General features: G+C 41.5%; 1 protein-coding gene across 9 annotated transcripts in view; it reads left to right on the top strand.

Annotated features, from left to right (window-relative positions):
* Positions 1-5,051: 5,051 nt before the first annotated feature.
* The window catches only part of UEVLD (UEV and lactate/malate dehyrogenase domains), a 65,119-nt gene continuing 42,532 nt past the window's right edge, over positions 5,052-27,638 (top strand). For 2 of the 9 annotated variants that reach the window (XM_074401214.1, XM_010350623.3), the window contains exons 1-6: positions 5,058-5,237; positions 12,772-12,856; positions 14,464-14,529; positions 19,422-19,585; positions 23,738-23,873; positions 25,535-25,653. In XM_074401214.1, coding sequence (XP_074257315.1) covers positions 5,196-5,237; positions 12,772-12,856; positions 14,464-14,529; positions 19,422-19,585; positions 23,738-23,873; positions 25,535-25,653 — 612 coding nt within the window. In that variant the 5' untranslated portion in view covers positions 5,058-5,195. Of the gene's footprint in view, positions 5,261-6,966; positions 7,066-10,728; positions 10,812-12,194; positions 12,216-12,771; positions 12,857-14,463; positions 14,530-19,421; positions 19,586-23,737; positions 23,874-25,534; positions 25,654-27,638 lie in introns of those variants that run through there. The other 7 variants (XM_074401210.1, XM_074401211.1, XM_003919894.4 and 4 more) reach the window with 7 other exon arrangements.

The following is a 27,638-nucleotide window of genomic DNA, read 5'->3' as shown; positions in this document are numbered from 1 at the left end:
TTCACAGGCAGAAGTGACTGTTCTTTTCGGAGACAGTCTCACTCTGTTGTCAAGGTTGGAGTGCACTGGCACAGTCACAGATCACTGCAGCCTTGAACTCCTGGGCTCAAGTGATCCTTCCACCTCAGCCTCCCAAGTAGCTGGGTCTACAGGTGTGCACCACTGTACCTGGCTAATTTTTATTTTTATTTTGTAAAGGCAGGGTCTTGCTATGTTGACCAGGTAGGTCTCGAACTCCTGGGCTCAAATGAGCCTTTTGCCTCAGCCTCCCAAAATGCTGAGATTACAGGAGTGAGACACTGTGCCTAGTCTAAGTTATTCTTTTTAATTTTTGCACAATATTCTAGTTTATTTCATCTTGCTCCCAATGATACAGTAGGTCAGTTCCAGTCAGGAGACAGAAAACACAGTAATTTGAAAATTTTAATAAAGAGAATTATCAACTAGGAGCAAGTGATTGACTATAGAAGGGGTAGGAAGTGTTACATGTAATAATCTATAACAGACTATTATACATATAATAGTCATATAATCGTCTAGGAATGCCACCGCGCCCGGCCTTCCTCGACTATTAATCAGAAAGTGTCATCATAATTTCACACACAGTGAGAGTCAGTAAAATACACAGATTAGGAAGACAGTCTTTGATATCATCTTCTGCAGTAATTTAACCTTAGTCTTTGGTTTCCCTATCTGTAAAATGGAGACAATTATACACATATCCTCTATTTCACATTTACACTCTTTTGAAATAAGTTTGTTAAAATCGGTATGTATGTTTAATTTTGTAGTCTTCTCCCCCCAAAAGCTATCACTAATACATCTCTTATTCAACAGAATCTCAGAAACAAGGAAATAGGTAATATAACACTAAACCTCAGTTTCCTTATCAGTAAAATTGAGGTAATAATTCCATCTAGGTCAAAGGGTCTTATGAAGATCAACAGAGATAAAGCACATAAAACTCTTAGCAATGTACCTTCCACAAAGGAAATGCTGCACACTCACACACACACACACACACACACACACACACACTCACATTCTCTCTGGCATAAAGTATGCATAGTGACTAGACCAGAAAAGAACTGATGGCTTGGTTGGAAGTCTTCTTCCATAAAAAGCTCTTTTTTTTGTTGTTGTTCTTTTTTTGAGACAGAATCTCTCTCTGTCACCTTTCCTGGAGTGCAGTGGCACAATCTTGGCTCACTGCAACCTCTGCCTCCCAGGTTCAAACGATTCTCCTGCCTCAGACTCCTGGGTAGTTGGGACTATAGGTGTGCACCACCACGCCCAGCTAATTTTTTTTTTTTTTTTTGAGACAGAGTCTCGCTCTGTCACCAGGTGCCAGGTTGGAGTGCAGTGGCACGATCTCGGCTCACTGCAACCTCCTCCTCCCGGGTTCAAGCAATTCTGCTGCCTTAGCCTCCTGAGTAGCTGGAACTATAGGCACGCGCCACCATGCCCAGCTAATTTTTATATTTTATTAGAGACAGGGTTTCACTGTGTTGGCCAGGATGGTCTCCATCTCTTGACCTTGTGATCCACCTGCCTTGGCCTCCCAAAGTGCTGGGATTATAGGCGTGAGCCACCACGCCCGGCCCAATTTTTGTATTTTTAGTAGAGATGGGGTTTCACCCTGTGGGTCAGACTGGTATGGAACTCCTGACTTTGTGATCCACGTGCCTCAGCCTCCTAAAGTGCTGGGATTATGGGCGTGAGCCACCCCACCTGGCCAAAAACCTCTTTCATAAAAGATGGAAGAGGCTGGGTGTGGTGGCTCACACCTGTAATCTCAGCACTTTGGGAGGCCAAGGCAGGTGAACCCCCTGAGGTTGGGAGTTTGAGACCAGCCTGACCAACGTGGAGAAACCCCATCTCTACTAAAAATACAAAATTAACCGGCTGTGGTGGTGCGTGCCTGTAATCCCAGCTACTCGAGAGGCTAAAGCAGGAGAATTGCTTCAACCCAGGAGGCAGAGGTTGTGATGAGCTGAGATTGCACCATTGCACTCCAGCCAGAGCAACAAGAGTGAAACTCTGTCTCAAAAAAAAAAAAAAAAAAGGCAGAATCTTGCCCTGGCCTTGCTGCTAAATTGGTATCTTTTCCTTATACAATGGATTTCTGGCAGAATCTATTAGAACTTTGAGTCCCTGGCAGTTCTGTTTCAAGGTTGGTTCGATCTGGCTGAGATATACTTAACAGGCTTTCTATCCTTTCACTTTCTCTGTAATCTTCCTCCTACCTTGTCTTCTGACTTCTACTCTTGCCCGAAACTACTGCCTCTTCACAATACCACAGTTACTAATATTTTTTTAAAGCTCAGTCAGATCATGTCACTCTTCTGTTCAAAACCTCCCAGTGGCTTTCTCTTTCTCCCAGATTAAAAGCCTGAGAAAGGAAGAGGCAGGCCCTGACATCTGAGAGATGGTCTGACACAGCTAGGGTTGTGAGAAGCTGGCCTGGTGCTCATAGCTTGGCCCAGTTATTCTAATGTGGGACATAATCTCACAGAACACCAATATCAGACAAAGTCAGACTATAAAAAAAGTGAGACACAATAAGGCCATTTCATAATTTTGTCTAAGCAGAGACAAGAGAGCAAAGTCACTGTGCAAGCCATGAAAAACCAAACGTCGTCTGCTATTACAAGTGACTGCTGCTTCTTTATCAAGTATAGCTTTATCCTCACTTTCATCTGTCCATCTTACAGACAATACTTATTCAGGTACCTAGTTACAGAAATGTCCCTGCTTTCTGATAGCACCCAATCCAGGGTGAAGCCTGGCTTTCTTGGCCCTCCCGCAAATTGCCCAAATCCTATAATAGGTTCTCTCACTCTCACCAAGCTGTCCCAATGGTTCTCCACAGCACCTGGTTCCTCACTGCAAGAACTATTAATAATGAACTATTAAGAACTATTAAACAAGTTTAAGTACAGGTGTGTTCCTGATGGTCTCTGGCTGGAGGGCACTGATAGGCCAGAGTCCTTATAACTGTCTACAAAGCCCCACAGTGGTTCTTGGACTTCATCATGTATCAGAATCATCTGGAAGACTTGTTAAAATGGATTGCTGGTCCCCAACCCCAGAGTTTGTGATTGAATAAATCTGGGGTGAGGTCTTAGGGTCTTAGAATCTTCATTTCTTTCTTTCTTTCTTTTTTTTTTTTTTTTGAGACAGAGTTTCGCTTTTGTTGCCCAGGCTGGAGTGCAATGGCACAATCTCGGCTCACCACAACCTCCACCTCCTGGGTTCAAGTGATTCTCCTGCCTCAGCCTACCGAGTAGCTGGATTACCGGCATACACCACAACGCCCGGCTAATTTTGTATTTTTAGTAGAGACAGGGTTTCTCCATGTTGGTCAAGCTGGTCTCGAACTCCCAACCTCAGGTGAACCACCCACCTCAGCCTCCTAAAGTGCTGAGATTACAGGTGCGAGCCACGCCAGGCCAGAATCTTCATTTCTAACAAGTTTCAGATGAGGTTAAGACTGCAGTTCTGGGGATCACACTAGAAGACTCACTTCCCTAAAGCATTTGTTCCTCTCTTATTTCCCTGACTTAGCCTACTTGTCTCTACTCCCATCTTATCTCATTGTACTCCAGCCACACTGGCCTTGGGCACATGCCTGTCTTAGGCCTTTGCTTTGTCTGCACTCTGGTTCGGAACACTTACTCTCTCACCCCTCAGTGAGACCTACCAATCTCCTTACACTTTTAAGAATTTATTCTTCACACATGTAATCAACCTTCTGGCATGCTGAATAATTTACTTTATTATACTTATTGTTTTGCTTTCCCTCTGCAGCCTTAAGACAGCAGCTATCTTTGTCTATTTTGTTTGCTGCTGTATCCTGAGACCTTGTAAAATAGCTGGCAAGTAGTAGATGCCCAACAAACCAACAAAAGCTTTTTTTTTTTTTTTTTTTTTTTGAGGCGGAGTTTCGCTCTTGTTACCCAGGCTGGAGTGCAATGGCGCGATCTCGGCTCACCGCAACCTCCACCTCCTGGGTTCAGGCAATTCTCCTGCCTCAGCCTCCTGAGTAGCTGGGATTACAGGCACCTGCCACCATGCCCAGCTGATTTTATATATATATATATATGTATATATATACATATATATATACATATATATACATATAGATATACATATATACATATATACATAAAGATATACATATATACATATATATACATATAGATATACATATATATATATACATATATATATATTTTTTTTAGTAGAGACGGGGTTTCACCATGTTGACCAGGATGGTCTCGATCTCTTGACCTCGTGATCCACCCGCCTTGGCCTCCCAAAGTGCTGGGATTACAGGCTTGAGCCACCGCGCCCGGCCAACAAAAGCTTTTTGAATTAATGTTCCTTCCAGCTTTTCAGTTTCTTCTCCAGAGTCACGGCAGCCCCTCCCTTCAGATCTTTCTATAAATACAATCTCCCTTCTGCATGTTCAACTGCTTGACAATTACAATATCCAGCTCCCGAGACTTTTTGCTTCAGTGGCTCAAACCAGGGATACAAGGCAGGTAAGTCAGTTAGGGGTCAAGGAGACCAACCAATGTCAGAAAATTACTGTATCCTGTATCTCTTCTTTGCCCACCTTCTCCCGATGACCTTATCCACCCAACTCCCTCCTCTCTTGTTTTCCAGCTCTTGTTCACCTGGCTTTTTCCTGTTTTCCTTTCTACTCCCTGAAATTTTGCTTCTGAAGTTCCATTGCCGCTTCCTTCCTAAATTCAAATGCAATTTTCGGTCTTGCTCTTTCCTGATACGCAGCGGAATTTAACACATCTGTCTGGAAACTCTTCAAGAACACCGTGGGTTGCTTCTACCTCCTTTAGTGATTCTACTTCGGTCCTTCCTAGTCTTCTCTTCATAAATGTCCCCAAGTTTCCTTCCAGGAAGATGGGTCATGGTTTCCTTGACGCCAACGCGTTTCCGGCCGTGCCCTCGTCACTCGCCCACTCCGGGGTCACGAAGGAGGCGCCGCCGGACTCCCGGCGCAGCACTGCCTGAGCCCCGGGCGTTGAATGCGGGTGGAATGTCCAGTCTGGGAAGGGGCGGGGCCTTGGACCGCCGGAAAGTTTGCTCCTCGGCGGCTTCCGTCCTGCAGCAAATCCGGAAAAAGGTCCAGGGGCTGGGATCGTAGGACCTGGCTCTGGATCGAGCTGGAGATGGAGTTCGACTGCGAGGGCCTGAGACGGCTGCTTGGCAAGGTGCGGGCAGTCCGCTGGGCCAGGTCTGAGTCCTCGGGATCTTGGGGGGTGTCTCCGCCTTTGGCCAATTTGCCTCCGTTTTGCGTTTCGCGGCTTGTAGTGAGGCTTGGAGCGGGGATGGCTGGTGTGGAACGGGCTATGGGCAGAGGCGCCAGGGAGGGTTGAAGCAGCTTGGATTCTAACTTGTCCCGCAACTCAGGGGTTTCCCAACCTCCACCTGGTGCGAGTCCACCTCATATCCTCAGCGTCACTGACCTCAAACAGCTCCCAGCACACGCCTGTAACCACGCCTTTCTCTCTGCTGAAATGGCCTACTTTTCTTTTTTCTTGAATTGCAAAGCTTGTCCTTTTTAAGACCCAACTCAGTCACTCTCTGGAAGATTGAATCAACCCTTCTGCTTTCAAAGATTTCGATTATCACATTGTGGAGTAATTATGTATTTACAAACCTTACTCTTGCTGTGAGCCCCTTTGACTGCAGAGACTGTGCTTTTGTATTCCTTTCGTCTACCCACTATGCTAGACAACAACATAGGTACTAAATAACTGCAGTGAATGAAAGACCTGAGTATATTTAGGGATGAAGACAGCTTGAAGGCCCTGGAGAGATCTTAGAAAGTTGAGGAGTAGGCCCTCTGACTTAGAAATCTGACCTATAAGCCGGGCGCGGTGGCTCAAGCCTGTAATCCCAGCACTTTGGGAGGCTGAGGCGGGTGGATCACGAGGTCGAGGGATCGAGACCATCCTGGTCAACATGGTGAAACCCCGTCTCTACTAAAGATACAAAAAATTAGCTGGGCATGGTGGCGCGTGCCTGTAATCCCAGCTACTCAGGAGGCTGAGGCAGGAGAATTGCCTGAGCCCAGGAGGCGGAGGTTGCGGTGAGCCGAGATCGCGCCATTGCACTCCAGCCTGGGCAACAAGAGCGAAACTCCGTCTCAAAAAAAAAATAAAAAATAAAAAAAAAATTAAAAAAAAATAAATAAATAAAAATAAAAAAAAAGAAATCTGACCTATATTTCCGCAGCCTGACTAGCCTGAGTCTCCAGTGTACAGAGGAAATCCCCACCAATTTTCTAGTTAAGAAAACTAGTTTTCACCAGTTTCCTAGTTAAGTAATTTATTTTATTTTATTTTTTTTAAGAGTCTTGCTCTGTTGCCCAGGCTGGAGTGCTGTGGTGCGATCTCAGCTCACTGCACCTCTGCCTCCCAGATTCAAGCGATTCTCGTGCCTCAGCCTCCCGAGTAGCTGGGATTACAGGCGCGCGCCACCATGCCTGGCTAATTTTTGTATTTTAGTAGAGATGGGGTTTCACCGTGTTGGCCAGGCTGGGCTGGAACTCCTGACCTCAAGTGATCCACCTTCCTCAGCCTCCCAGAATAGTAATTCTTAATGCTTCTTAGGACTTCCTCATGCGGAAACCATAGTTAACGCCATTTTTGTTGTACTTGCTTCTTTCCTTGTTGGGGTAGTTAGCATAGTTGTGGGAGGTTTTGAAGCCCCAAGATTGAAATTGTTGATGTAAGTGACTTGACTGAATTTATCTACTGCGACAGGTGCAGATCTTGTAGGAAGAGAAGTATTATCATGCTTAGGATATCTACCCTTTCTGTGGCCTCTTCAGAGGACATGAAATTAAAAGAGCCATTCAAGTTTTAATGTGTAGAGGATGATTGATGGATTGATCTATGGGAAGAACTGTTCAAGTTTTTTGTTTTGTTTTTACAGCCCCTCCCTTCCCTGAATTGTTCAAGTTAAGACTCAAACATACAGCCTATTTCTGGTGGAACTGGAATGAAGGAAAAGAAAAGACAAGTTTTCTCAAGGGTGAGATTAGAATAGTAGAGGATTTTTTTTTCCATCAGTGCATAGCATAGAGTCTGGCACATAGGTAGCTTATTAATAATTACCTGTTGGCTGTATAAATTAAGGAAACTCATCGGAAACAAGTCAGTCCAGCAAATATTTGGGATTCCCTGACCATTGCAGTAGGCAAATAATATAATCGTTTAATATCCAGAAATAATTTTAGGCTGGGCACAGTTACTCATGTATGTAGTACAAGCTACTTGAGAGACTGAGGCAGAAGGATAGCTTGAGCCCAGAAGTTTGAGTATGCAGACAGCCATGATTGTGCCACTGCATGCCAGCCTGGGAGACGGAACGAGAGATCCTGTCTCTAAAAAATAAAAAAATAAATTTAAGGCCAGGCGCAATAGCTCAAAGCTGTAATTCCAGCACTTTGGGAGGCTGAGGTGGTTGGATAACCTGAGGTCAGGAGTTTGAGATCAGCCTGGCTAACATGGTAAAACCCCATCTCTACTAAAAATACAAAAAAATTAGCCAGATGGGGTGGCACGTGCCTGTAATCCCAGCTACTTGGGAGGCTGAGGCAGGAGAATCTCTTGATCCTGGGAGGCAGAGGTTGTGGTGAGCTGAGATCACACCACTGCATTCCAGCCTGGGCAACAGAGTGAGACTCTGTCTTAAAAAAAAAACCAAACCAAACCAAAACAAACTCAATAAATAGAGAATTGGGCAAAAGACATAAATAAGTATTTTTTTGAAACAGGAACAAAATCACTACATTTCAATTGTCAGTAGTCACATGTGGTTTGTGGCTATCATATTGGACAATGTACTTACAGATTATTTCCATTATGGCAGAAAGCTTAAGCTTTGTCAGACAGTTCTGAATCTTAAGTGAGTGGGTCAATTCACCAGTACTTACTATTCTTCAAAAAGTGTGTGCTTGCTTTTTTTTTTTTTTTTTTTTTTTTTAAGAGACAGAGTCTTGCTCTGTCTCTCAGGCTGGAGTGCAGTGGTACCATCATAACTTACTGTAGTCTCAAACTCATGGGCTCAAGTGATCCTCCATCCTTGACTGTCCAGAGGGCTGGGATTGCAGATATGAGCCACCATGCCCAGCCACATATGTATATTCCTTCGTTTTTATTCTATTTAGAGAAATTACCTAGTTCCCTAATTCCTGTTTTCTCCTCCTCAAGCTGAGTTACCTTGGAGAGGCAACTTAACCTGGATTTGCTCACTCATAAAATGGCAATACTGGACTTGATCTATAAGATTCCTTCCTGCTAAAAATTTATTTTAATAAATGATACCAGGCCAGGTGCAGTGGCTCATGCCTATAATCCCAGCACTTTGGGAGACCCAGGTGGGCAGATCACCTGAGCCCGGGAGTTTGAGACCAGCCTGACCAACATGGAGAACCCGTCTCTAAAAAATACAAAATTAGCCAGGTATCGTTGCAGGCTCCTGTAATCCCAGCCACTCGGGAGGTTGAGGCAGGAGAATCGCTTGAACCTGGGAGATGGAGGTTGTGGTGAGCTGAGATTGTGCCATTGCACTCCAGCCTGGCCAACCAGAGCAAAAATCAGTCTCAGAAAAAAAATTACACTGAGAAGATACACTGTTTAATATGTAGTGAAAATAAGGCTGGGTGCGGTGGCTCATACCTGTAATCCCAGCACTGTAGGAGGTGGAGCAGGCGGATCCCTTGAGCACAGGAGTTCAAGACCAGCCTCGGCAGCATGGTGAAACCTCATCTTTACAAAAAGTACTAAAAAATTATCTGGGCGTGGTGGTGCACACCTGACTGTGCTACTGCACTCCAACCTGGGTGACAGAGCAAGACCCTGTCTCCAAAAAAAAAAAAAAAAAAAGCTAATATTTTCCTTTTTTTTGAGACAGAGTCTCGCTCTGTCACCCAGGCTGAGTGCCCTGGTACAATCTTGGCTTGCTGCAACCTCCACCTCCCAGGTTCAAGTGATTCTCCTGTCTCAGCCTCCCAAGTAGCTGGGACACAGGCACATGCCACCACGCCTGACTAATTTTTTATGTTTTAGTAGAGATGGGGTTTCACCGTGTTAGCCAGGATGGTCTCAATCTCTTACTCTCATGATCTGCCTGCCTCGGCCTCCCAAAGTGCTGGGATTACAGGCGTGAACCACCGCGCCCAGCCCCAAAAGTTAATATTTTCTTCAAGACAGATAAAAGAAGTCCTTTATGGCAAGGGGGGTGTCAAAACAACAAATATTTAATAGTGACATTTGGGTTTTTAAATCCTGAGAAGAGTGCTTTTGCTGCCTTTGACAAACTTGTATAGCAGTTTTGCAATTAAATCAATTCTAGTGTAGCTTTATATAGCTATTAATAATCATGTTCTCCAGTAATTTTTTTTTTTTTTTTTTTTTTGAGACGAAGTTTCTCTCTTGTTACCCAGGCTGTAGTGCAATGGTGTGATCTTGGCTCACAGCAACCTCCACCTCCCAGGTTCAAGTAATTCTGCCTCAGCCTCCCAAGTAGCTAGGATTATAGGCACATGCCACCATGCCTGGCTAGTTTTGTATTTTTAGTAGAGACGGGGTTTCTCCATGTTAGTCAGACTGGTCTTGAACACCCAACCTCAGGTGATCTGCCTGCCTTGGCCTCCCAAAGTGCTGGGATTACAGGCGAGAGCCACTGCGCCCAGCGTTCTACAGTGATTTTAAGGATGTAGAAAATAGTGGAAAATGAAACAGATTATATCCATTGATAATATATGTATTCCAGGTGACAACAATGTAGGCTTTTGTATATTTGTGTAGTGTTTGGAGCTGGAGTGACTTCATCCAGTTTTGTTTACACTGAATCATGGGCACTGAATCTAGGACTCACTTTGCCCAACAGACTAAATAAGTCTGTTTTAGTTGATACTGATCATTTGTTAGTTTTGATGCTCAGCGCTGTGGATCATACTTACTTTCTATGTCTACCCTACTCATATAAATCTGTCTGTTGGCTAACTCCCATCCAAAAAATATAATTCTATCGAAGACACACCCTAAGTACGGTGAAGAGATAGAACAATGAGTAAAAGACAATTCCTGCCTTCAGGTTGTTCCTGTCCTCAAGTTGTTTGTAGTCAGACTTCTCTTCTAGCAAATTCTTCCCCATCCTAGAATGACCTCTCTTTCCCCCAATTTTTTTTTTTTTTTTTTTTGAGACAGAGTCTCACTCTGTTGCTGGAGTGCAATGGTACAATCTTGGCTCACTGCAACATCCAGGGTTCAAGTGATTCCTCTGCCTCAGCTTTCGGAGTAGCCGGGATTAGAGGTGCATGCCACCACTCCTAATTTTTGTATTTTCAGTTGAGATGGTATTTCACCATGTTGGTCTCAAACTCCTGACCTCAAGTGATCTGCCTGTCTTGGCCTCCCAAAGTGCTGAGATTACAGGTGTGAGCTACCACGCCTGGCTTAATCCCTAAATGTCTATAGCATTCTAGACTCTAGGCTGAAGTGTAGCTTGAGTTTCTCCAGAGGCCTTTCAGTAACTTAGATGTTCTTTGTGTCAATTTGTAGTTTGCTACCTGTACTTACTGTAGTATACATATTTTGTTTATAATCTCTCTTTTACGTATGTTAATTGTAAAAGTTTCATATACACCTGTTGAAGTTGGTAGCCAGTAGAGCTCTATCTTTTTTGCAGGTGAAAAACCTAAGGTTCTGAGAGAGGAAACAGGATCCATTAGCAGTCCTCTTCCATTTTCTCCCAAACTCCCACAATCCTAGGTATCCACTAGTCTACTTTGTGTTTCTGTGTATTTGTCAGTTCTGAATATTGCATATGCATGCAGTTATAAAATATGTAGCCTTTGTGTCTCATTTCTTTAAAAAAAAATTTTTTTTTTCTGGGAAGCACAGCCTGTGGCCAAGACCAGAGACAGACATTTCCTTTGTCTAATTTCTTACATAGTGTTTTTAAGGTTCATCCATGTCGTAGCATGTATTAGCACTTTGTTCCTTTTTGTGGTTGAATATTTCATTTTATGGATATGCCGCATTTTACTTATCCATTCATTAGTTAATGGCCATTTAGATTGTTTTCACTTTTTGGCTATTATTAATAATGCTGCTATGAACAATTGTGTACAAGTTTTTGTACACAATTTTCATTTTTGTTGGGTGTATACCTAGAAATGTTGTTTTCATTTTTCTTGGGTGTGTACCTAGAAATGGAATTGCTCAGTCATGTGGTAACGCTGACTCTGTGTTTAATCTTTTGAAGAACTACCAGGGTGTTTCCCAAGGCAGCTGCATCATTTTACCACTGGCAGTGGTGTATGTGTGAGAGTTCTGATTTCTTTGCATCCTCTCCAACACTTATTTTCTCCTTTTGATTATAGCCTGTCTTTTGATTATAGTATGAATCCACCAGCTGTTTTGTTCTTTTTCCTGATAGTTTTGGTTATTCTGGGTCCCTTGAATTTCCATCTAAATTTTAGAATCTGCAAATTTTTGCACATGCGTGCATGTGCGCGCGCGCACACATACACACACGCGCGCGCACATACACACACGCGCGCCAGCTGGGATTTTGATAGGGATTGTGTTGAATCTGTTGAGGAATGTTGCCATCTTAACAATACTGTCTTCAAATCCATAAACAAGGAATGCTTTCCATTTACTTTGGTCTATTTTATTTTTTTCAACGATGTTATGCAGTTTTCAGAGTCTAAGTTTGGTACCTTGTTAAATTTATTCCTGATCACCACGGGAGTTTTGACCTGCTCCGTTTCCGACCTGGGCCGGTTCACCCCTCCTTAGGCAACCTGGTGGTCCCCTGCTCCCGGGAGGTGACCATGTTGATGCCGAACTTAGTACGGACACCTGATCGGCATAGCGCACTACAGCCCAGAACTCCTGGACTCGAAATCCTCCAGCCTCGGCCTCCCGAATAGCTGGGACTACAGGCATGTGCCACCGTGCCCGGCTAAATTTATGCCTAAATATTTTATTCTTTTTGATGCCATTGTAAAAGGAATTGTTTTCTCAAATCCATTTTCAGAATGGTAAACTCTTAATATACTTTTCTTTCATTTAAAACTAACCGCTAGTGTAAGAGGTATTGTTTCTTTTTGCAGGTGAGAGAATAGGCTTAAAGAATTTAAATGATTTTGTCCACAAGACAACCAAGTTAGTATCTCTGAGAAGACATCGGGATAAATGAAGAGGCAGTTACACACCTGCCTGTAAAACCTCGTGTGCTTTTGTTTTCCAATTGAAACCCAGGATGCAGTGCCCGGAAAGTGGGAGGGGAAGTTGAGGTATCTCAAGTGAGTGAGCTATGCCAAAAAGACAGTTGGATCTTGAATAGTGGTAAGAGGGGTGATTCATTCCGTCTCATCTCTTAAGCCTTCTGGAGGTATTCGGAGGCAGTTTGATTTAGACATTCAAGACCCTGGTCCTGGATTTGAGCTCTGGCTTCACTATTTAACTTGCTATCTGACTCAGCAAGTTACTTTGATTGGCTAGCTTTCATTTCTTCTCCTGCTTCTGTAGAGCAATTGTAAAGCCGTTCCTACGTTGTAGGGTTCATGTTTTTAAAAAAAATTAAATCAAATACTATACATACTCATAAAGCTCAGAGCCCAGGGCCTAGCACATGGTAAATTGTCAGTTAAATGTTAACTGCAGTTGTTCTTTTGCTCAGAGCTTTATTCTTACTCCATGCTTATTTTTCTCTTTTCAGTACAAGTTCAGGGACCTAACTGTGGAAGAACTAAAGAATGTAAATAAGTTTTTCCCGCATTTCAGATATTCCATGGACACCTATGGTAAGAATCATATTTTCTAGTTTAAATCCTGCATTATTGGAACTACTAATTTTTGGCCCTAAAGAGCTGCAAAATTGTAATTTCTCGTTTTCTCTTTTATCTTCTGATTTTCAGCTATACTTTGTGACCTGCAATTTCTGAGAAAGCTTAAATTAATATAATATATCTTGTATTAGTTTTCTATTGCTGCTGTAACAAACTACCACAAACTTAGTGGCTTTAAAAAACACATATTTTCTATGTTACAATCCTGTAGGCAAGAAGTCCAACACAAATTTCTGTAGCTTAGAAGCTGAACTGGAGTTTGACTTGGCTAAAATCTAGGTGTCAGCTGCCTTTGTCTCTGGAGGCTCTGAGGGATAATCTGTTTCCTTGAGTTTCAGTTTCTAGAGGTCACCCACATTCCTAGGCTCTTGGTCTCCTTTCTCCATCTTCAAAGCCAGCAGTGTTGGATGTCGCTAGCCATTCTTCTATAGGCAAATTGCTCTCTGACCATAGCTGGGAAAGATTCTCTGCTTTTAAGGACCAATGTGATTAGATTAGACCCATCGCAGTAAAATTAAGGAGTCTGAGATAAAGGGTAGTCTCTTCATCTCGGACTCCTTAATTTCTTTCAAAGGCTAGTCAAGTGATCAGAGTCTTTAATCATGTCTCAGAAGTCCCTTTGCCAAGTAAGGTGACGTATCACGGGTTCCAAGGGTTGGATATGGACATCTTTGGAGGACCTTTATTCTGCCTATCATATATATGGTTGATTCTAAATTATTAACAAAGTTTTAGTTATCCTGTTCAAGTAATAGTAAGAATCTGGTTATCTAAGGAAGCTTTTACTTTATTATCTTTCTTTTTTTTTTTTTTTTTTTTTTGAGATGGAGTCTTTCTCTCACCCAGGCTGGAGTGCAGTGGTATGATATCAGCTCACTTCTAAAAATACAAAAATTAGCCGAGCGTGGTAGCAGGTGCCTGTAATCTCAGCTGCTTGGGTTGCCACTGCAACCTCTGCCACCCGGGTTCAGGTGATTCTCCTGCCTCAGCCTCCCGAGTAGCTTAAATTACAGGCACCTTTCACCACACCTGGCTAATTTTGTATTTTTAGTAGAGATGGGGTTTCACCACCTTGGCCAGGCTGGTCTTGAACTCCTGACCTTGTGATCTACCTGCCTTGGCCTCCCAGAGTGCTGGGATTACAGGCATAAGCCACTGCACCTGGCCCATAGTACTTATTAAGAGTTTCTCATTCTCTCATTTGATTCTTAGGAGAACTGTGTAAGGAAGTCATAATATCTTTATTTTATAGATGATGAAACTGAAGATCAAAGATGATTAAAGTCACCAAAAGTCAAATTCGTCTAAGCAGGGAAGGTGGCCCCAGAACTTGGGGTTTCAGTATCAAAGTCCTTATTCTTTCGTCTACCTCACTGCTTTCTAAGTCAACAACATCTAGTCGTTTTCTTTTGTTGACAGATTTACCAATTCCTAGATTATGTTTAGACACTGTGTGTGTATTTGTGTGTGTACTTATGAGCACACACACGTGAATACTTACACATACTTTACTACAGTTCTTTCTCTATCTGATTGCACATTTTGGGGCTTTTTTCTTCCAGTTTTTAAAGATAGTTCCCAGAAAGACCTACTGAATTTTACCGGCACTATTCCTGTGATGTATCAGGGTAAGTGTGGAAGTTGAGAAAATATGGGAGTTTTCTAAAAGAGGAGTTCATTTGATAACTGACATTTGTTTATGCCATAACATTCTTAAAGTATTCTTACAGATATATGACCTATGTAGAACCTTACTGGATCTGTTCAAGTCAAGGAGGGCCTATACTAATGTCGGCAAGTTCAGTTCAGTTCAAGAGTTACTTACTGTCAACTGTGTGCCCACTACTCTGGTAGGTTCCAGGGTACAAAGGAGAGCAGAACGGACATAGGCCTGCCCTTGGGGAGATTCCTCTCTGTTTTCCATAGCAAAGTGTAGGGGTCCCACCTTTTTCTTCATTATTTCTATATTTTGTTCCCCTTTTTTCCTCTCTGTGTGATACAGCATTATCTCCAGTCCATAGGTGAAACTGAATCCTTAGCCTTGTCTGATTTACCTAAGATCACATAGCTAGTGTTAGCCTGAAACTCAAACTCCAATAGGAAAATTTTGCAACACAGGCCATTAAAGCTCAAAGAAAGGAACACATTTTAGAGTGACCTAAACAGTTTAAAATAGCTAAATGTTTGCCAAAAAATAAAGGAAAAAAAAAATCAATGACTTTTCTTATACTTAACTCTTCCCATTTGTCCAGACCTACTTCTCCTGTGTTCAGCAAGGACTAACCTTTCGGATAAGAATTGCAAGAGGTTGCTTATGTATGGTATGATTTTAAGAATACCAATGAATCTTTGGTTCCAAATATTTCTCTGAAATGGTGCCTGAAATTTCACCATTAGAAATTCACTGTTCTTGCTGGATGTGGTGGCTCATGCCTGTAATCCCAGCACTTTAGGAGGCCAAGATGGGCGGATCACTTGAGGTCAGAAGTTTGAGACCAGCCTGGTCAACGTGGTGAAACCCCATCTCTACTAAAAATACAAAAATTAGCCAGGCCTGATGGCATGTGCCTGTAATCCCAGCTACTCAGAAGGCTGAGGCAGGAAAATCTCTGAACCCGGAAGGCAGAGGTCGCAGTAAGCTAACATCATGCTACTGCACTCCAGCCTGGGTGACAGAGTGAGCCTCAGTCTCAAAAAAAAAAAAAAAAAAAGTTCAGTGTTCTTTTGAAATGCAAATAATCCTAGGAAGAATACCATCCAAAATCACTAATATACAGTGATGTGCTTATAGGACATTTGCTTATTTGGTATTTGTTGAATAGTTGAGTTAGTTTGATTATTGACTGAAGGGCTTAGGAATAACTGGCTTACTGGGGCATGTCAGAAGATACACGGAAAAGAGGGCTGAGGAAGATCTGGAAGCCAAATAGGGAGAGAACAGCGTAACTTGCTATCTCTTAAAGAGTTGAGCGTTGTACAATTAGAATACATTGCCCAAAAAACACTAGGAAGCTGCATTTGGGAGAACTTCTTTCACAATATGTGTTTCTTTATGATAGCTCCTGTATTATGACAGACCCTCTTAATTCCCCCATTCTTCACCCCCAACAATGACTTGCTGCTAGAGATGTACTCATGCTTTGTTCTGCTTCTGTGTATGTCCCACCATGATACCTCCTTTTGCAATAGTAGGCACTCAGGAAACGTGTAGTAATTCATTTTGTTTTTATGCATAGGAGAATGGATGGGTATGAAAGCAGCTAGCCGTGGGCTCCATGCAGAGATTGCAGAGTGAGGTAGGCAGAACAGGCATTGAGTTGATTTTTTTCTTCTTTCCTTGCTCTTCCCTGCCATTTTCAGATGTTCCTGGCTGCATAGAGAATTTTACTCAGACTTGTTCCCCTTAAGTTGTATTCTGAATTTATCTTGGTTAGATATTGAAAAGAAAGGTAAGAGAAGGGTATTAGGGAAAGGAGGAAAGGAGAGGAAGAAGGAAGGAAACTGATTAGGGTGATTCCTTCTGAGAGATAAAAGCCAATTCTTACCCAGCCCAGTGTTTTGAAGGGTAGTTGTATATTAACAGAGGAAGTTGTGAATTTAAATGAATTACTGCTTAGTAGCATTTCATTTTCTAATACAGAGTAGGGAGGTAACATGAGGGCAGAAAGGTTATCTTAATACCATTGGTAAAATCCCACCCAATGTCAGCAGTCTGTCCTGTAGTCATTGAGTTATGTCATTGATTCTTATAATGGGGTCTTCCTCAGGTGCTCCTCCTCAACTTTTTTTCTGCATTACACTTTTCTTTTCCTTTGCTTTGGAATTATGTCAACTCAATGTGAATGCACACTAGTTATTTCCTACTGATCAGAAGGTCGGAATGTATATTATCTTTCTCATCTGTAAACTGGGCCAATACTAGAGCCTACCTCCGAGTTGTAAGGCTTAAATAAGTTACAGTAAGTAAAGTTCTTAGCATAGTTCCTGGCATATAGTAAATGTTCAATAAATGTGGCCATTATTATTTGTCTGCCTTTATTACTCTCTTTTAGTTAACTAGTTTTATTAGTGTAATGATTATACATGCTTATGCTGAAAAAGCATTTAAACATTTGGGAAGGGATGAGCTTAAGCCTATATCTAACCTCCCATCTACATGAAACTTCTGTTAATATTACCTTATGTATACCTGTAGAAATTTTTGGTGTTATTTCTTATTCAGCCAACATTGTGTTAAGTCATAATTATGCTTCATACAGTCATTTTTTTTAGAGATTTATATAATCTTTTTTTTCTTTTAAGTGAGAGAGGGTTGCTCTGTTGCCTAGGCTAGAGTACAGTGATGTGATCATAGCTAATTGTAACCTCAAATTCCTGGGCTCAGGTATTCTTCTGGCCTCAGCCTCCTGAGTAGCTAGTGCTGCAGATGTGCACTACCACACCAGGGTCTTGATATGTTGTCCAGGCTGGTCTTGTACTCCTGGACTCAAGCTATCCTCCCATTTTGGCATCCCAATGTATCATCTTAAGATCACACCTATCTAAACTTTGTTTACATCCAAAGTTAAGTTACGTTCTTATAATTCCTTTATATTCGAGTTTTTAATTTATATTAGGAGTTCAGACTCTTCAGTGCTGAATTACCAAAAGCTAGATGTGCAGGGTAGGAGTCAAGGTATTTGTTGATGGGAAAGGGAGAAGGAAGAAGAGACTAGCGAACACCAGTGGTGAAATCTTACCAGTTAGACACAGGAATCTGAGTCATCAGGTGCTTTGCCAGTCATGGGCTGTAAATGCATGAATACTGCTAGGAACGGGCATTGGAGGCAGCAGATTCTTGATCAACCAGGGGAATGCCTTCAGTAGACTTTTTTTTTTTTTTTTTTTTTTTTTTTTGTGAGAGAACACCTTACTCTGTAACTCTGGCTGGAGTGCAGTGGCACAATCTCAGCTCACTGCAACCTCCACCTCCTGGGTTCAAGTGATTCTTGTGCCTCAGCCTCCCACCCAAGTACCTGGGATTACAGGTGCTCACCACCACGCCTGGCTAATTTTTTGTATTTTTAGTAGAGACAGGGTTTCACCATGTTGGTCAGGCTGGTCTTGAACTCCTGACCTCAAGTGATCCACCTGCCTTGGCCTCCCAAAATGCTGAGATTTACAGGCGTGAGCCACTACACCCTACCTTCAGTAGACATATCCTTCCTTTTCTTTAATGTGTAGTGATTAATGCAGGAAGTGGCTCCATCAGGATTTGGGCTGGCACTCCAACTGTATTAGTAAAAATTTTTGAAAATTTGATTTTTTTTTTTTTTTTTTTTTGTAGAGACAGGGTGGATGATTTGGCCATTGTTTTAATTAAACTTACTTAAATGTTATACCAGTGCTCTAATAGGAACATATTTCCAATGTGAGTATGGATGAAATGTGGGAAATAGGCCTTACTTTACATTAATCCTTTATATGTAAACCTGACTAGACTAGACTATTCATTTTTTTTTCTTTCTTTCTTTCTTTTTTTTTTTTTAGAGACAGGGTCTCACTCTGTCACCCAGGCAGGAGTGCAGTGGTACAATCATGGCTCACTGCAAACTTGACCTCCTGGGCTCAAGTCATACGCCCACCTCAGCCTCCCCAGTAGCTGGGATTATAGATGTGTGCCACCATACCCAGCTAATTTAAAAACTTTTTATATAGCAGGGTTTCTCCATGTTGCCCAGGCTGGTCTCAAATTCCTAGGTTTACGTGATTTGCTCATCTCGGCTTCCCAAAGTGCTGGGATTACAGGCTTTAGTCACCTCACCCAGCCTAGTCATTTCTTAAAATGCCACCTAGCAGCCAGGTGCAGTGGCTCACACCTGTAATCTTTGGGAAGCCAAGGCAGACGGATCACAAGATCAGGAGATTGAGACCATCCTGGCCAACATGGTGAAGCCCCATCTCTACTAAAAATACAAAAACTAGCCATATGTGGTGGCATGTGCCTGTAATCTCACCTACTCGGGAGGCTGAGGCACGAGAATCGCTTGAACCCAAGAGGCAGAGGTTGCAGTTAGCCAAGATCGCGCCACTGCACTCCAACCTGGCGACAGAGTGAGACTCTGTCTCAAAAAAAAAAAAAAAAAAAAATGCGCTGGGCGCGGTGGCTCAAGCCTGTAATCCCAGCATTTTGGGAGGCCAAGGCGGGTGGATCATGAGGTCGAGAGATCGAGACCATCCTGGTCAACATGGTGAAACCCCGTCTCTACTAAAAATACAAAAAACTAGCTGGGCGTGGTGGCGCATGCCTGTAATCCCAGCTACTCAGGAGGCTGAGGCAGGAGAATTGCCTGAGCCCAGGAGGCGGAGGTTGTGGTGAGCCGAGATCGCGCCATTGCACTCCAGCCTGGGTAACAAGAGCGAAACTCCGTCTCAAAAAAAAAAAAAAAAAAAAAAAAAAAAAAAGCTACCTAGCTATATCATAAACATAATGTGTGTGCTTCATTATCATTTGAAGATATGTTTCTTTTGTTTTAAATAGGTAATACATATAACATACCAATTCGTTTCTGGATTTTGGATTCTCACCCTTTTGCTCCCCCTATTTGCTTCTTGAAGCCAACTGCAAATATGGGAATCTCAGTCGGAAAACACGTGGATGCTCAAGGCAGAATATATTTGCCCTATCTCCAGAACTGGAGCCATGTAAGATCAGTTTGGATTTTCTTCAGAAAGCTTTTTTTTTTTTTTTTTTTTGGAATATTTTTCATTGATTCTGCTGGTATAAATAAGTGCGATAAGTGCATTTTCTTTCAATGATATTCTTCATGTGGTCTTTGGAAGTGATTTGAAATTGAGCTCTCTAGGGATACCGAAGTCCCAGAACCCTGATGAAAACTGCCTATAGAAAGCTGTTCCCTCCAGGTTTTGAAGCCAACTGTTACTTGCTCTGTCTTTTAATAGTCGTTTCCCACTTGAGAAAGTACAGGAAGAGCTACTAGCAAGTGATTGGGGCATTATTTCCAAGTTCCTTCCTATAAAAGATTTTTATGTAATATATATATTTATTTGTAGTTTTGCCTGTTTTTGACTTTCATACAAGTTGAATCATACTGTATGAAATTTTTATGACATGCTTTCTTTTTTCTTTTCTTTTCCTTTTTTTTTTTCTTTTGAGACGGAGTTTCGCTCTTGTTACCCAGGCTGGAGTGCAATGGTGTGATCTCGGCTCACCGCAACCTCTGCCTCCTGGATTCAGGCAATTCTCCTGCCTCAGCCTCCTAAGCAGCTGGGATTACAGGCATGCGCCATCATGCCCTGCTAATATTTTGTATTTTTAGTGGAGACGGGGTTTCACCATGTTGACCAGGATGGTCTCGATCTCTTGACCTTGTGATCCACCCGCCTCGGCCTCCCAAAGTGCTGGGATTACAGGCGTGAGCCACCATGCCTGGCGTTTTTTGCTTTTTTTCTAAGACAGAGTCTTGCTCTGTCACCCAGGCTGGAGAGCAGTAATGTGATCTCAGCTCACTGCAACCTCCACCTCCCAGGTTCAGGTGATTCTCCTGCCTCGGCCTTCCGAGTAGCTGGGATTATAGGTGTGCACCACCACACCCAGCTAATTTTTTGTATTTTTAGTAGAGATGGGGTTTCACCATGTTGCCTAGGCTGGTCTCAAACTCCTGACCTCAGGTGATCCACCTGCCTCAACCTCCCAAAGTTCTGGGATTACAGGTGTGAGCCACCGTGCCCCATTGACATGCTTTGTTTTAACCAATATAAAGTTTCACATTGATCTATATAACTGTAGTATTTGTTTTATATCCTCATATTATATAATTTTGTATTCTGCATTTTTCATTGACCATTATATTGAGCATTTCTCCATGTTAAACTGTTTTCAAAATATGTGGGTTTTAATGGTTGCCTGATGATCCAGCATAAGGATATTACTTACTGTATTTACAAATCGCCCTATTATAAGACATTTAATGATGAACATCTTCAAGTGAAAATGTTTATATATATCTAACATATCTTTGATAATTTCCTAATGATAAGTCTCTTGGAATAGAATTATTGGATCAAAGGTTTTCAGTATTTTTAAGATTTTCTTATATATTACCAAATTGGACTCCAAAAACGTAGACAAAATAATGCATTTCTATAATCAGTAGAAATCGGTGTAGGATAGTACCTATTTTACAGTACCTTTTGTCTAATAGAAGTAATTTTCCTTAAAACAAACCTTTGCATATCTCTATACATTGGTTTAGACAGATGTATAGTATTCTCTCATTTTTGTAAATAATTAAAAGTTTTATAAAAGGATAATTTATAATATGTTTATATGTACCCAGAAAGCTAATAGGGCTGGAGAACAGGAGTATGTTGGAGTCGAGTGAGGTTGGAGTAAAGAATGCCTTAGGATTATCACTTCTTATTTTATTAGACAGCTCATAAAAAAGTGTGCAATTGTGGATGCATTTTACTTTGTTTTACGATTTTCTATATTTTTTATATAGAAAGCATTTGAAAAGAAGAAAAAAGAAATAGAAAAACAAAAGACACACTTCAGATTATCAGTAGTAGGAGTTGACATTTTACCTTATGAACATTTATGTTACTTGCATTATCTGATGATTTAAATAAGATTGCTAGTTAAATGTGATGAATGAGGCGTAATAAAAATTTGTCAGTTGGAAGGACAAAAACGCATCATACTCTTAATTTTCAGTTACTTGGTTAGTTGAGAAATTGAAATCATTTTCATTTACTTATCAATCATGTTTCTTCCTTTTTGAATTGTCTGTTTTTCTCCTTCATCAATTGTTACATCCTTCTTTAAACAAAACAAAACTGGCTGGGTGCGGTGGCTCACGCCTGTAATCCCAGCACTTTGGGAGGCCGAGGCAGGTGGGTCACAAGGTCAGGAGTTCGAGACCAGCCTGGCCAAAATGCTGATAACCCTGTCTCTACTAAAAATAGAAAAAAATTATCTGGGCGCGGTGGCACGTGCCTGTAATCCCAGCTACTCAGGAGGCTGAGGCAGGAGAATTGTTTGAACCTGGGAGGTGGAGGTTGCAGTGAATCGAGATCACGCCATTGCACTCCAGCCTGGGTGACAGAGTGAGACTCCGTCTCAAAAAAAAAAAACCCAAAAACAAAAAACAAAACTATCCTCAAGCAGTGTTTTGACATCTGTGCCATGTTGCAGGAATTCATGTATCATATTTCTTCTCTCTGGTTTTCACTGGCTTCTCTTTTTATAATTTTGTTTAGTAAATGCTCAGAGATAGTCTTTTTTGTTTTTTGGTTTTTTTTTTGAGACAGAGTGTTGCTCTGTTGCCCAGGCTGGAGTGCAATGGTGTGATCTCGGCTCACCTCAACCTCCGCCTCCTGGGTTCAGGCAATTCTCCTGCCTCAGCCTCCTGAGTAGCTGGGATTACAGGCACGCGCCACCACGCCCAGCTAATGTTTTGTATTTTTAGTAGAGACGGGGTTTCACGATGTTGACCAGGATGGTCTCGATCTTTTGACCTCGTGATCCACCCGCCTTGGCCTCCCAAAGTGCTGGAATTACAGGCTTGAGCCACTGCGCCCGGCCAAAGTAAGCACTTTTTAAGTGAGCATACTACTAAATATTCCTAAGGATAATAATAAACATCTGTTTTATACTCACAGTTTTAGTTTGCATTCATTAGCTCGTTTATTGCTCATAACAACCATTTGGAGTTTATTATTCACATTGTGTTACTGATGACACTGAAGCTCAGAAAGGCTCATGAATTTCATCAAAGTTGCTTAACCAGTTACACTGAAAGAAAATAGTACCAGATTAGGTCGTATTTTAACCGTGTTAATTTTCTGATTTGATAATAGTTATCTAGGAGAATGTCTTTCTCTTTTAGGAAATATACACTAAAGTACTTGGGGTAAAATATATCATGCTTGCAGTTTACTTGTTCAGTTTGTTTGGAAAAACTAGAGAGAGACTAAACAAGCAAATGTGATAAAATGTTAACATTTGAGCAGTCTGGACAAAGAGTATATGTACTATTTTTGTAACTTTTCTATAAGTGAAATTATTTCAAAATGAAAAGTTAAAAAAAAAGGGACAGTTCCCAAACTTAGATATTAGGCTATTAAGCATATTCATGCTATTTCTCTACTTTTGGGAGGTGTTGAATTAGCATTTCTTCTTCCTTTATTTTTCTGTTAAAAGTACTCAATAATTTTTTCAGTGAAAAGCATTATAGCAGTTAAAAGTATTACATAGCCGGGCGCAGTGGCTTACGCCTGTAATCCCAGCACTTTGGGAGGCCAAGGTGGGTGGATCACGAGGTCAAGAGATCGAGACCATCCTGGTCAACATCGTGAAACCCCATCTCTACTAAAAATACAAAACATTAGCTGGGCATGGTGGCGTGTGCCTGTAATCCCAGCTGCTCAGGAGGCTGAGGCAGGAGAATTGCCTGAACCCAGGAGACGGAGGTTGCGTCGAGCCGAGATCGCGCCATTGCACTCCAGCCTGGGTAGCAAGGGCGAAACTCCGTCTCAAAAAAAAAAAAGAAAAAAAAAAGTATTACATAATTTGTATGATGGTTTTCAAAAAATGAGAACATGATTGAATAATTCTTTTTGACTAACTCTAAAAGAATGTATAGGTTAAAGAAGTTTTTTTGTTTTGTTTTGTTTTGAGATGAAGTCTCTGTTGCCCAAGCTGGAGTGTAGAGGTGCAGCCATAATTCACTGCATCTCAAATTCCCGGGTCCAAGTGATACTCCTGCCTCAAAAAAGGTGGTATTCTTCTGCAAAATTTTTGTGTAACTTTTCTGTTTTTTGTGTATTCTACAGCCTAAATCTGTCATTGTTGGATTAATTAAAGAAATGATTGCCAAGTTTCAAGAGGAACTTCCCTTGTATTCTCTGCCATCATCTGATGAGGCACGGCAGGTAGACTTGCTAGCCTATATTGCAAAAATCACTGAAGGTTTGTATATTTGTTAGGCAGATTGTCTTGAGAGTTATGAGTTACCAGTTTCTCACTAAAATCCTTTACTTTCAGCTGCTTGATTTTTATAAATCAATTTAGGCTGGGCACACCTATGTATTTATAAATAAATAAATAAATTTAGGCTTCACACCTGTAATCCCAGCACTTAAGGAGTCAGAGATGGGATGATCACTTGAGGTCAGGAGTTCGAGACCAGCCTGACCAACGTGAAACCTCGTCTCTACTAAAAATACAAAAATTAGCTGGGCGTGGTGGCACATGCCTGTAATCCCAGTTACTTGGAAGGCTGAGGCAGGAGAATCACTTTAATCCGGGAGGCATAGGTTGCAGTGAGCCGAGATTGTGCCGTTGCACTCTAGTCTGGGCAACAAGAGTGAGACTCTGTCTCAAAAAAAAAAAATATGTGCGTATGTACATCTGATTCTGAAATAAGAAATTCCTGTGCCTCAGGCCTGGCATGGTGGCTCACGCCTGTAATTCCAGCACTTTGGGAGGCCAAGGTAGGCAGATCACCTGAGGTCAGGAGTTCGAGACTGGCTTGGCCAACATGATGAAACCCCGTTTCTACTGAAAATACAAAAATTAGCTGGGCATGGTGACAGATGCCTGTAATCCCAGCTACTTGGGAGGCTGAGGTGGGAGAATCACTTGAATCCAGGAGGCAGAGGTTTCAGTGAGCTGAGACTGTGCCACTGCACTCCAGCCTGGGCAGTAGAGCAAGTCTCTATCTCTAAAAAAAAAAAAAAAAAGAAATTCCTGTGTAATATACGATATTACCTATATATAGTTCCAATAAATATGGTGTTTTTTTTTTTTTTTTTTGAGATGGAGTCTTGCTGTGTCGCCCAGGGTGGAGTGCAGTGGCATCATCTGGGCTCACCGCAACCTCTGCCTTCCTGGGTTCAAGCCATTCATCTGCTTCAGGTGTGCCCGACTACAGGTGTGCCCGGCCAATTTTTGTATTTTTAGTAGAGACAGGGTTTCACCATGTTGACCAGGCTGGTCTTGAACTCCTGACCTCAGGTGATCCTCCTGCCTCAGCTTTCCAAAGTTGTGGGATTATAGGCATGAACCACTGTTCTCGGCCAGGTTTCTTAAAATGAAAAGAATTAGTCTTAAATAGATAAAACAGTTCTTGTATTGTTTAATATCACTTGATGTATTTAATGATCCCAAACCCTTTCACAGTATATATATGTAGCTCATTGGCTTATTCAGTGTACTGGATCAGAATATCTATGATTCTCCATAATTTTCATTAAGGATAAAGACAAATACCTATGCTTGAAACATTTTGGTAAGGTTAGACATATTTTTGTGTTGTAGACCAGAACAATGAGTTGGAATATTTTTTAGAATTATGAAAATGCTACTTTTTTTAGAGTCTTATATGATTTTTTTTAATGTTTAGAAAGATACTTTCTTTTTAGAAGGATAATTTCTATTTAGTCAAATATTTAATAGGAGACATTTGTCTTCCTTGCATTTATTTGTTCGGTAGTATTTTTTGAGAGCCCATTATGGACTAGCACCATATTTTCTCTCTGAGCTATGAAGCCTGCTATATATTTTTTTAAAGATCCTAAAAAGATTTTTGATATTTTTGAATTCTCAGGATCATCTACTTTTCTTTCTAGGTGTTTCAGATATAAATTCAAAGAGCTGGGCAAATCATGAGAATAAAACATCAAATAAAATTACTGTGGTTGGAGGTGGAGAATTGGGTATTGCCTGCACATTAGCAATTTCAGCAAAGGTATGTAAGCATACTAGTTATAAATACATCTATCATAGTGCCACACTTGTGGGCAGGTTATGTTTAATGCATCAAAAAATGCCTTCATTTTGTCATGTGGGAAAACCTTATTTTGCCTTAAAATATATTTAGTAAGTTGGCAAAAAAAAAAAATATATATATATATATAGCTGAAAGCTTTCATCAGTGATGTTGCCTCTTAATTAGTAGTTAAGCTTGACAAAAAGTGATTTGAACAATGGGCTTATCCTCATCCAGGGGAAGCCTCAACTTGACGTTCATGTGACTTAGTCACAAATTCTTCTGTATTTTCTGAATCATGCTACTTTAATTAAACTCTAGTTGAATATAATAATTTTAGGTCTTTCTAAAATTCACCTTTTTTAAAAGAAGATTGCCTTTTATATAATTACTTTCTTTTAGGATCATAGTTTCTGAGTTGATATTTTATGCTAGTTTAGGGTTTATTTTTTCTTTAGTCCTTTTTACTAGGGACTACATAAATTGTTTGCAGAAAGGTTTAAATCCCCTTCCAGAGAGGTTCGAAAGACCTGCCTGCCTCCCTCCAGAGTCCAGTATCGGGGTAACAGCATGTCTTCTGTCATTTGAGAGATATAGCCCTGAATAGAATAGCTGTCCCTCTCTACGTTTATTTGGTGGCTGGCATTAGTTTTTCTTTTCTATATATACTTGATTGTTTTGCCATCTAAATTCTTCCCTTTCCATTTAAGACTCACATATGTCTTGGAGGTGGGTTTTACTTCAGCAAATAATTAAATTATATCCATGGAGCTAGAATGTCTTAAAAGCTGGCTGCTCAGAGTTATATATGCTAACTTTTGGCATGCTATAATTTCATATGTCTTCTGTCCTCCATTTGAATACACTATTACATACCTTTTTTTTGAGGTGGAGTCTCACTTTGACACCAAAGCTGGAGTGCAATGGTACAATCTTGGCTCACTGCAGCCTCTGCCTTCTGGGTTCAAGTGATTCTCCAGTCTCAGCCTCTCAAGTAGCTGGGACTACAGGCACAATTTTTGTATTTTTAGTAGAGATGGGGTTTTGCCATGTTGGCCAGGCTGGTCTCGAGCTCCTGACCTCGAGTGATCCACCTGCCTTGGTCTCCCAAAGTGCTGGAATTACAAGCATGAGCCACACACCTGGCTTACTATTACAACTTAATGAGAATTTGGGTTATATTCAGTCTTTTGTCAGTAAATAACCATTTTTTTTTTTTTTTTTTTTTTTTTGAGACGGAGTTTCACTCTTATTACCCAGCCTGGAGTGCAATGGCACGATCTCGGCTCACTGCAACCTCCACCTCCCGGGTTCAGGCAATTCTCCTGCCTCAGCCTCCTGAGTAGCTGGGATTACAGGCACATGCCACCATACCCAGCTAATTTTTTGTATTTTTAGTAGAGACAGGGTTTCACCATGTTGACCAGGATGGTCTCGATCTCTTGACCTCGTGATCCACCCGCCTCGGCCTCCCAAAGTGCTGGGATTACAGGCTTGAGCCACCGCGGCCGGCCTTTTGTCAGTAAATAAATGCTTCTATAAACATTTCAAGTTGCTTATTTTTTCATCTGAATTTTGTTTGGTTGTACATTATTTTATTTTTATTTTTATTTTATTATTCTTTTTTGAGACAGAGTCTTGCTCTGTCACCCAGGCTAGAGTGCAGTGGCCTGATCTCACTCAGCTCACTGCAACCTCTACCTCCCAGGTTCAAGCAGTTCTCCTGCCTCAGCCTCCTGAGTAGCTGGGTTTACAGGTGCCCACCACCACACTCAGCTATTTTTTATATTTTTAGTAGAGATGAGGTTTCACCATGTTGACCATTCTAGTCTCAAACTCCTAACCTCATGATCCACCCACCTTGGCCTCCCAAAGTGCTGGGATTACAGGTGTAAGCCACTGTGCCCAGCCTTTTTATTTTATTTTTTTCCAGACAGGGTCATGTTCTGTCCCACAGGCTGGAA

This window comes from Saimiri boliviensis, chromosome 6, assembly GCF_048565385.1.
Source record: "Saimiri boliviensis isolate mSaiBol1 chromosome 6, mSaiBol1.pri, whole genome shotgun sequence".
Classification (NCBI taxonomy): domain Eukaryota; kingdom Metazoa; phylum Chordata; class Mammalia; order Primates; family Cebidae; genus Saimiri; species Saimiri boliviensis.
The sequence above is the reverse complement of the archived record's forward strand: the minus strand, read 5'-3'. Positions and strand labels throughout refer to the sequence as shown.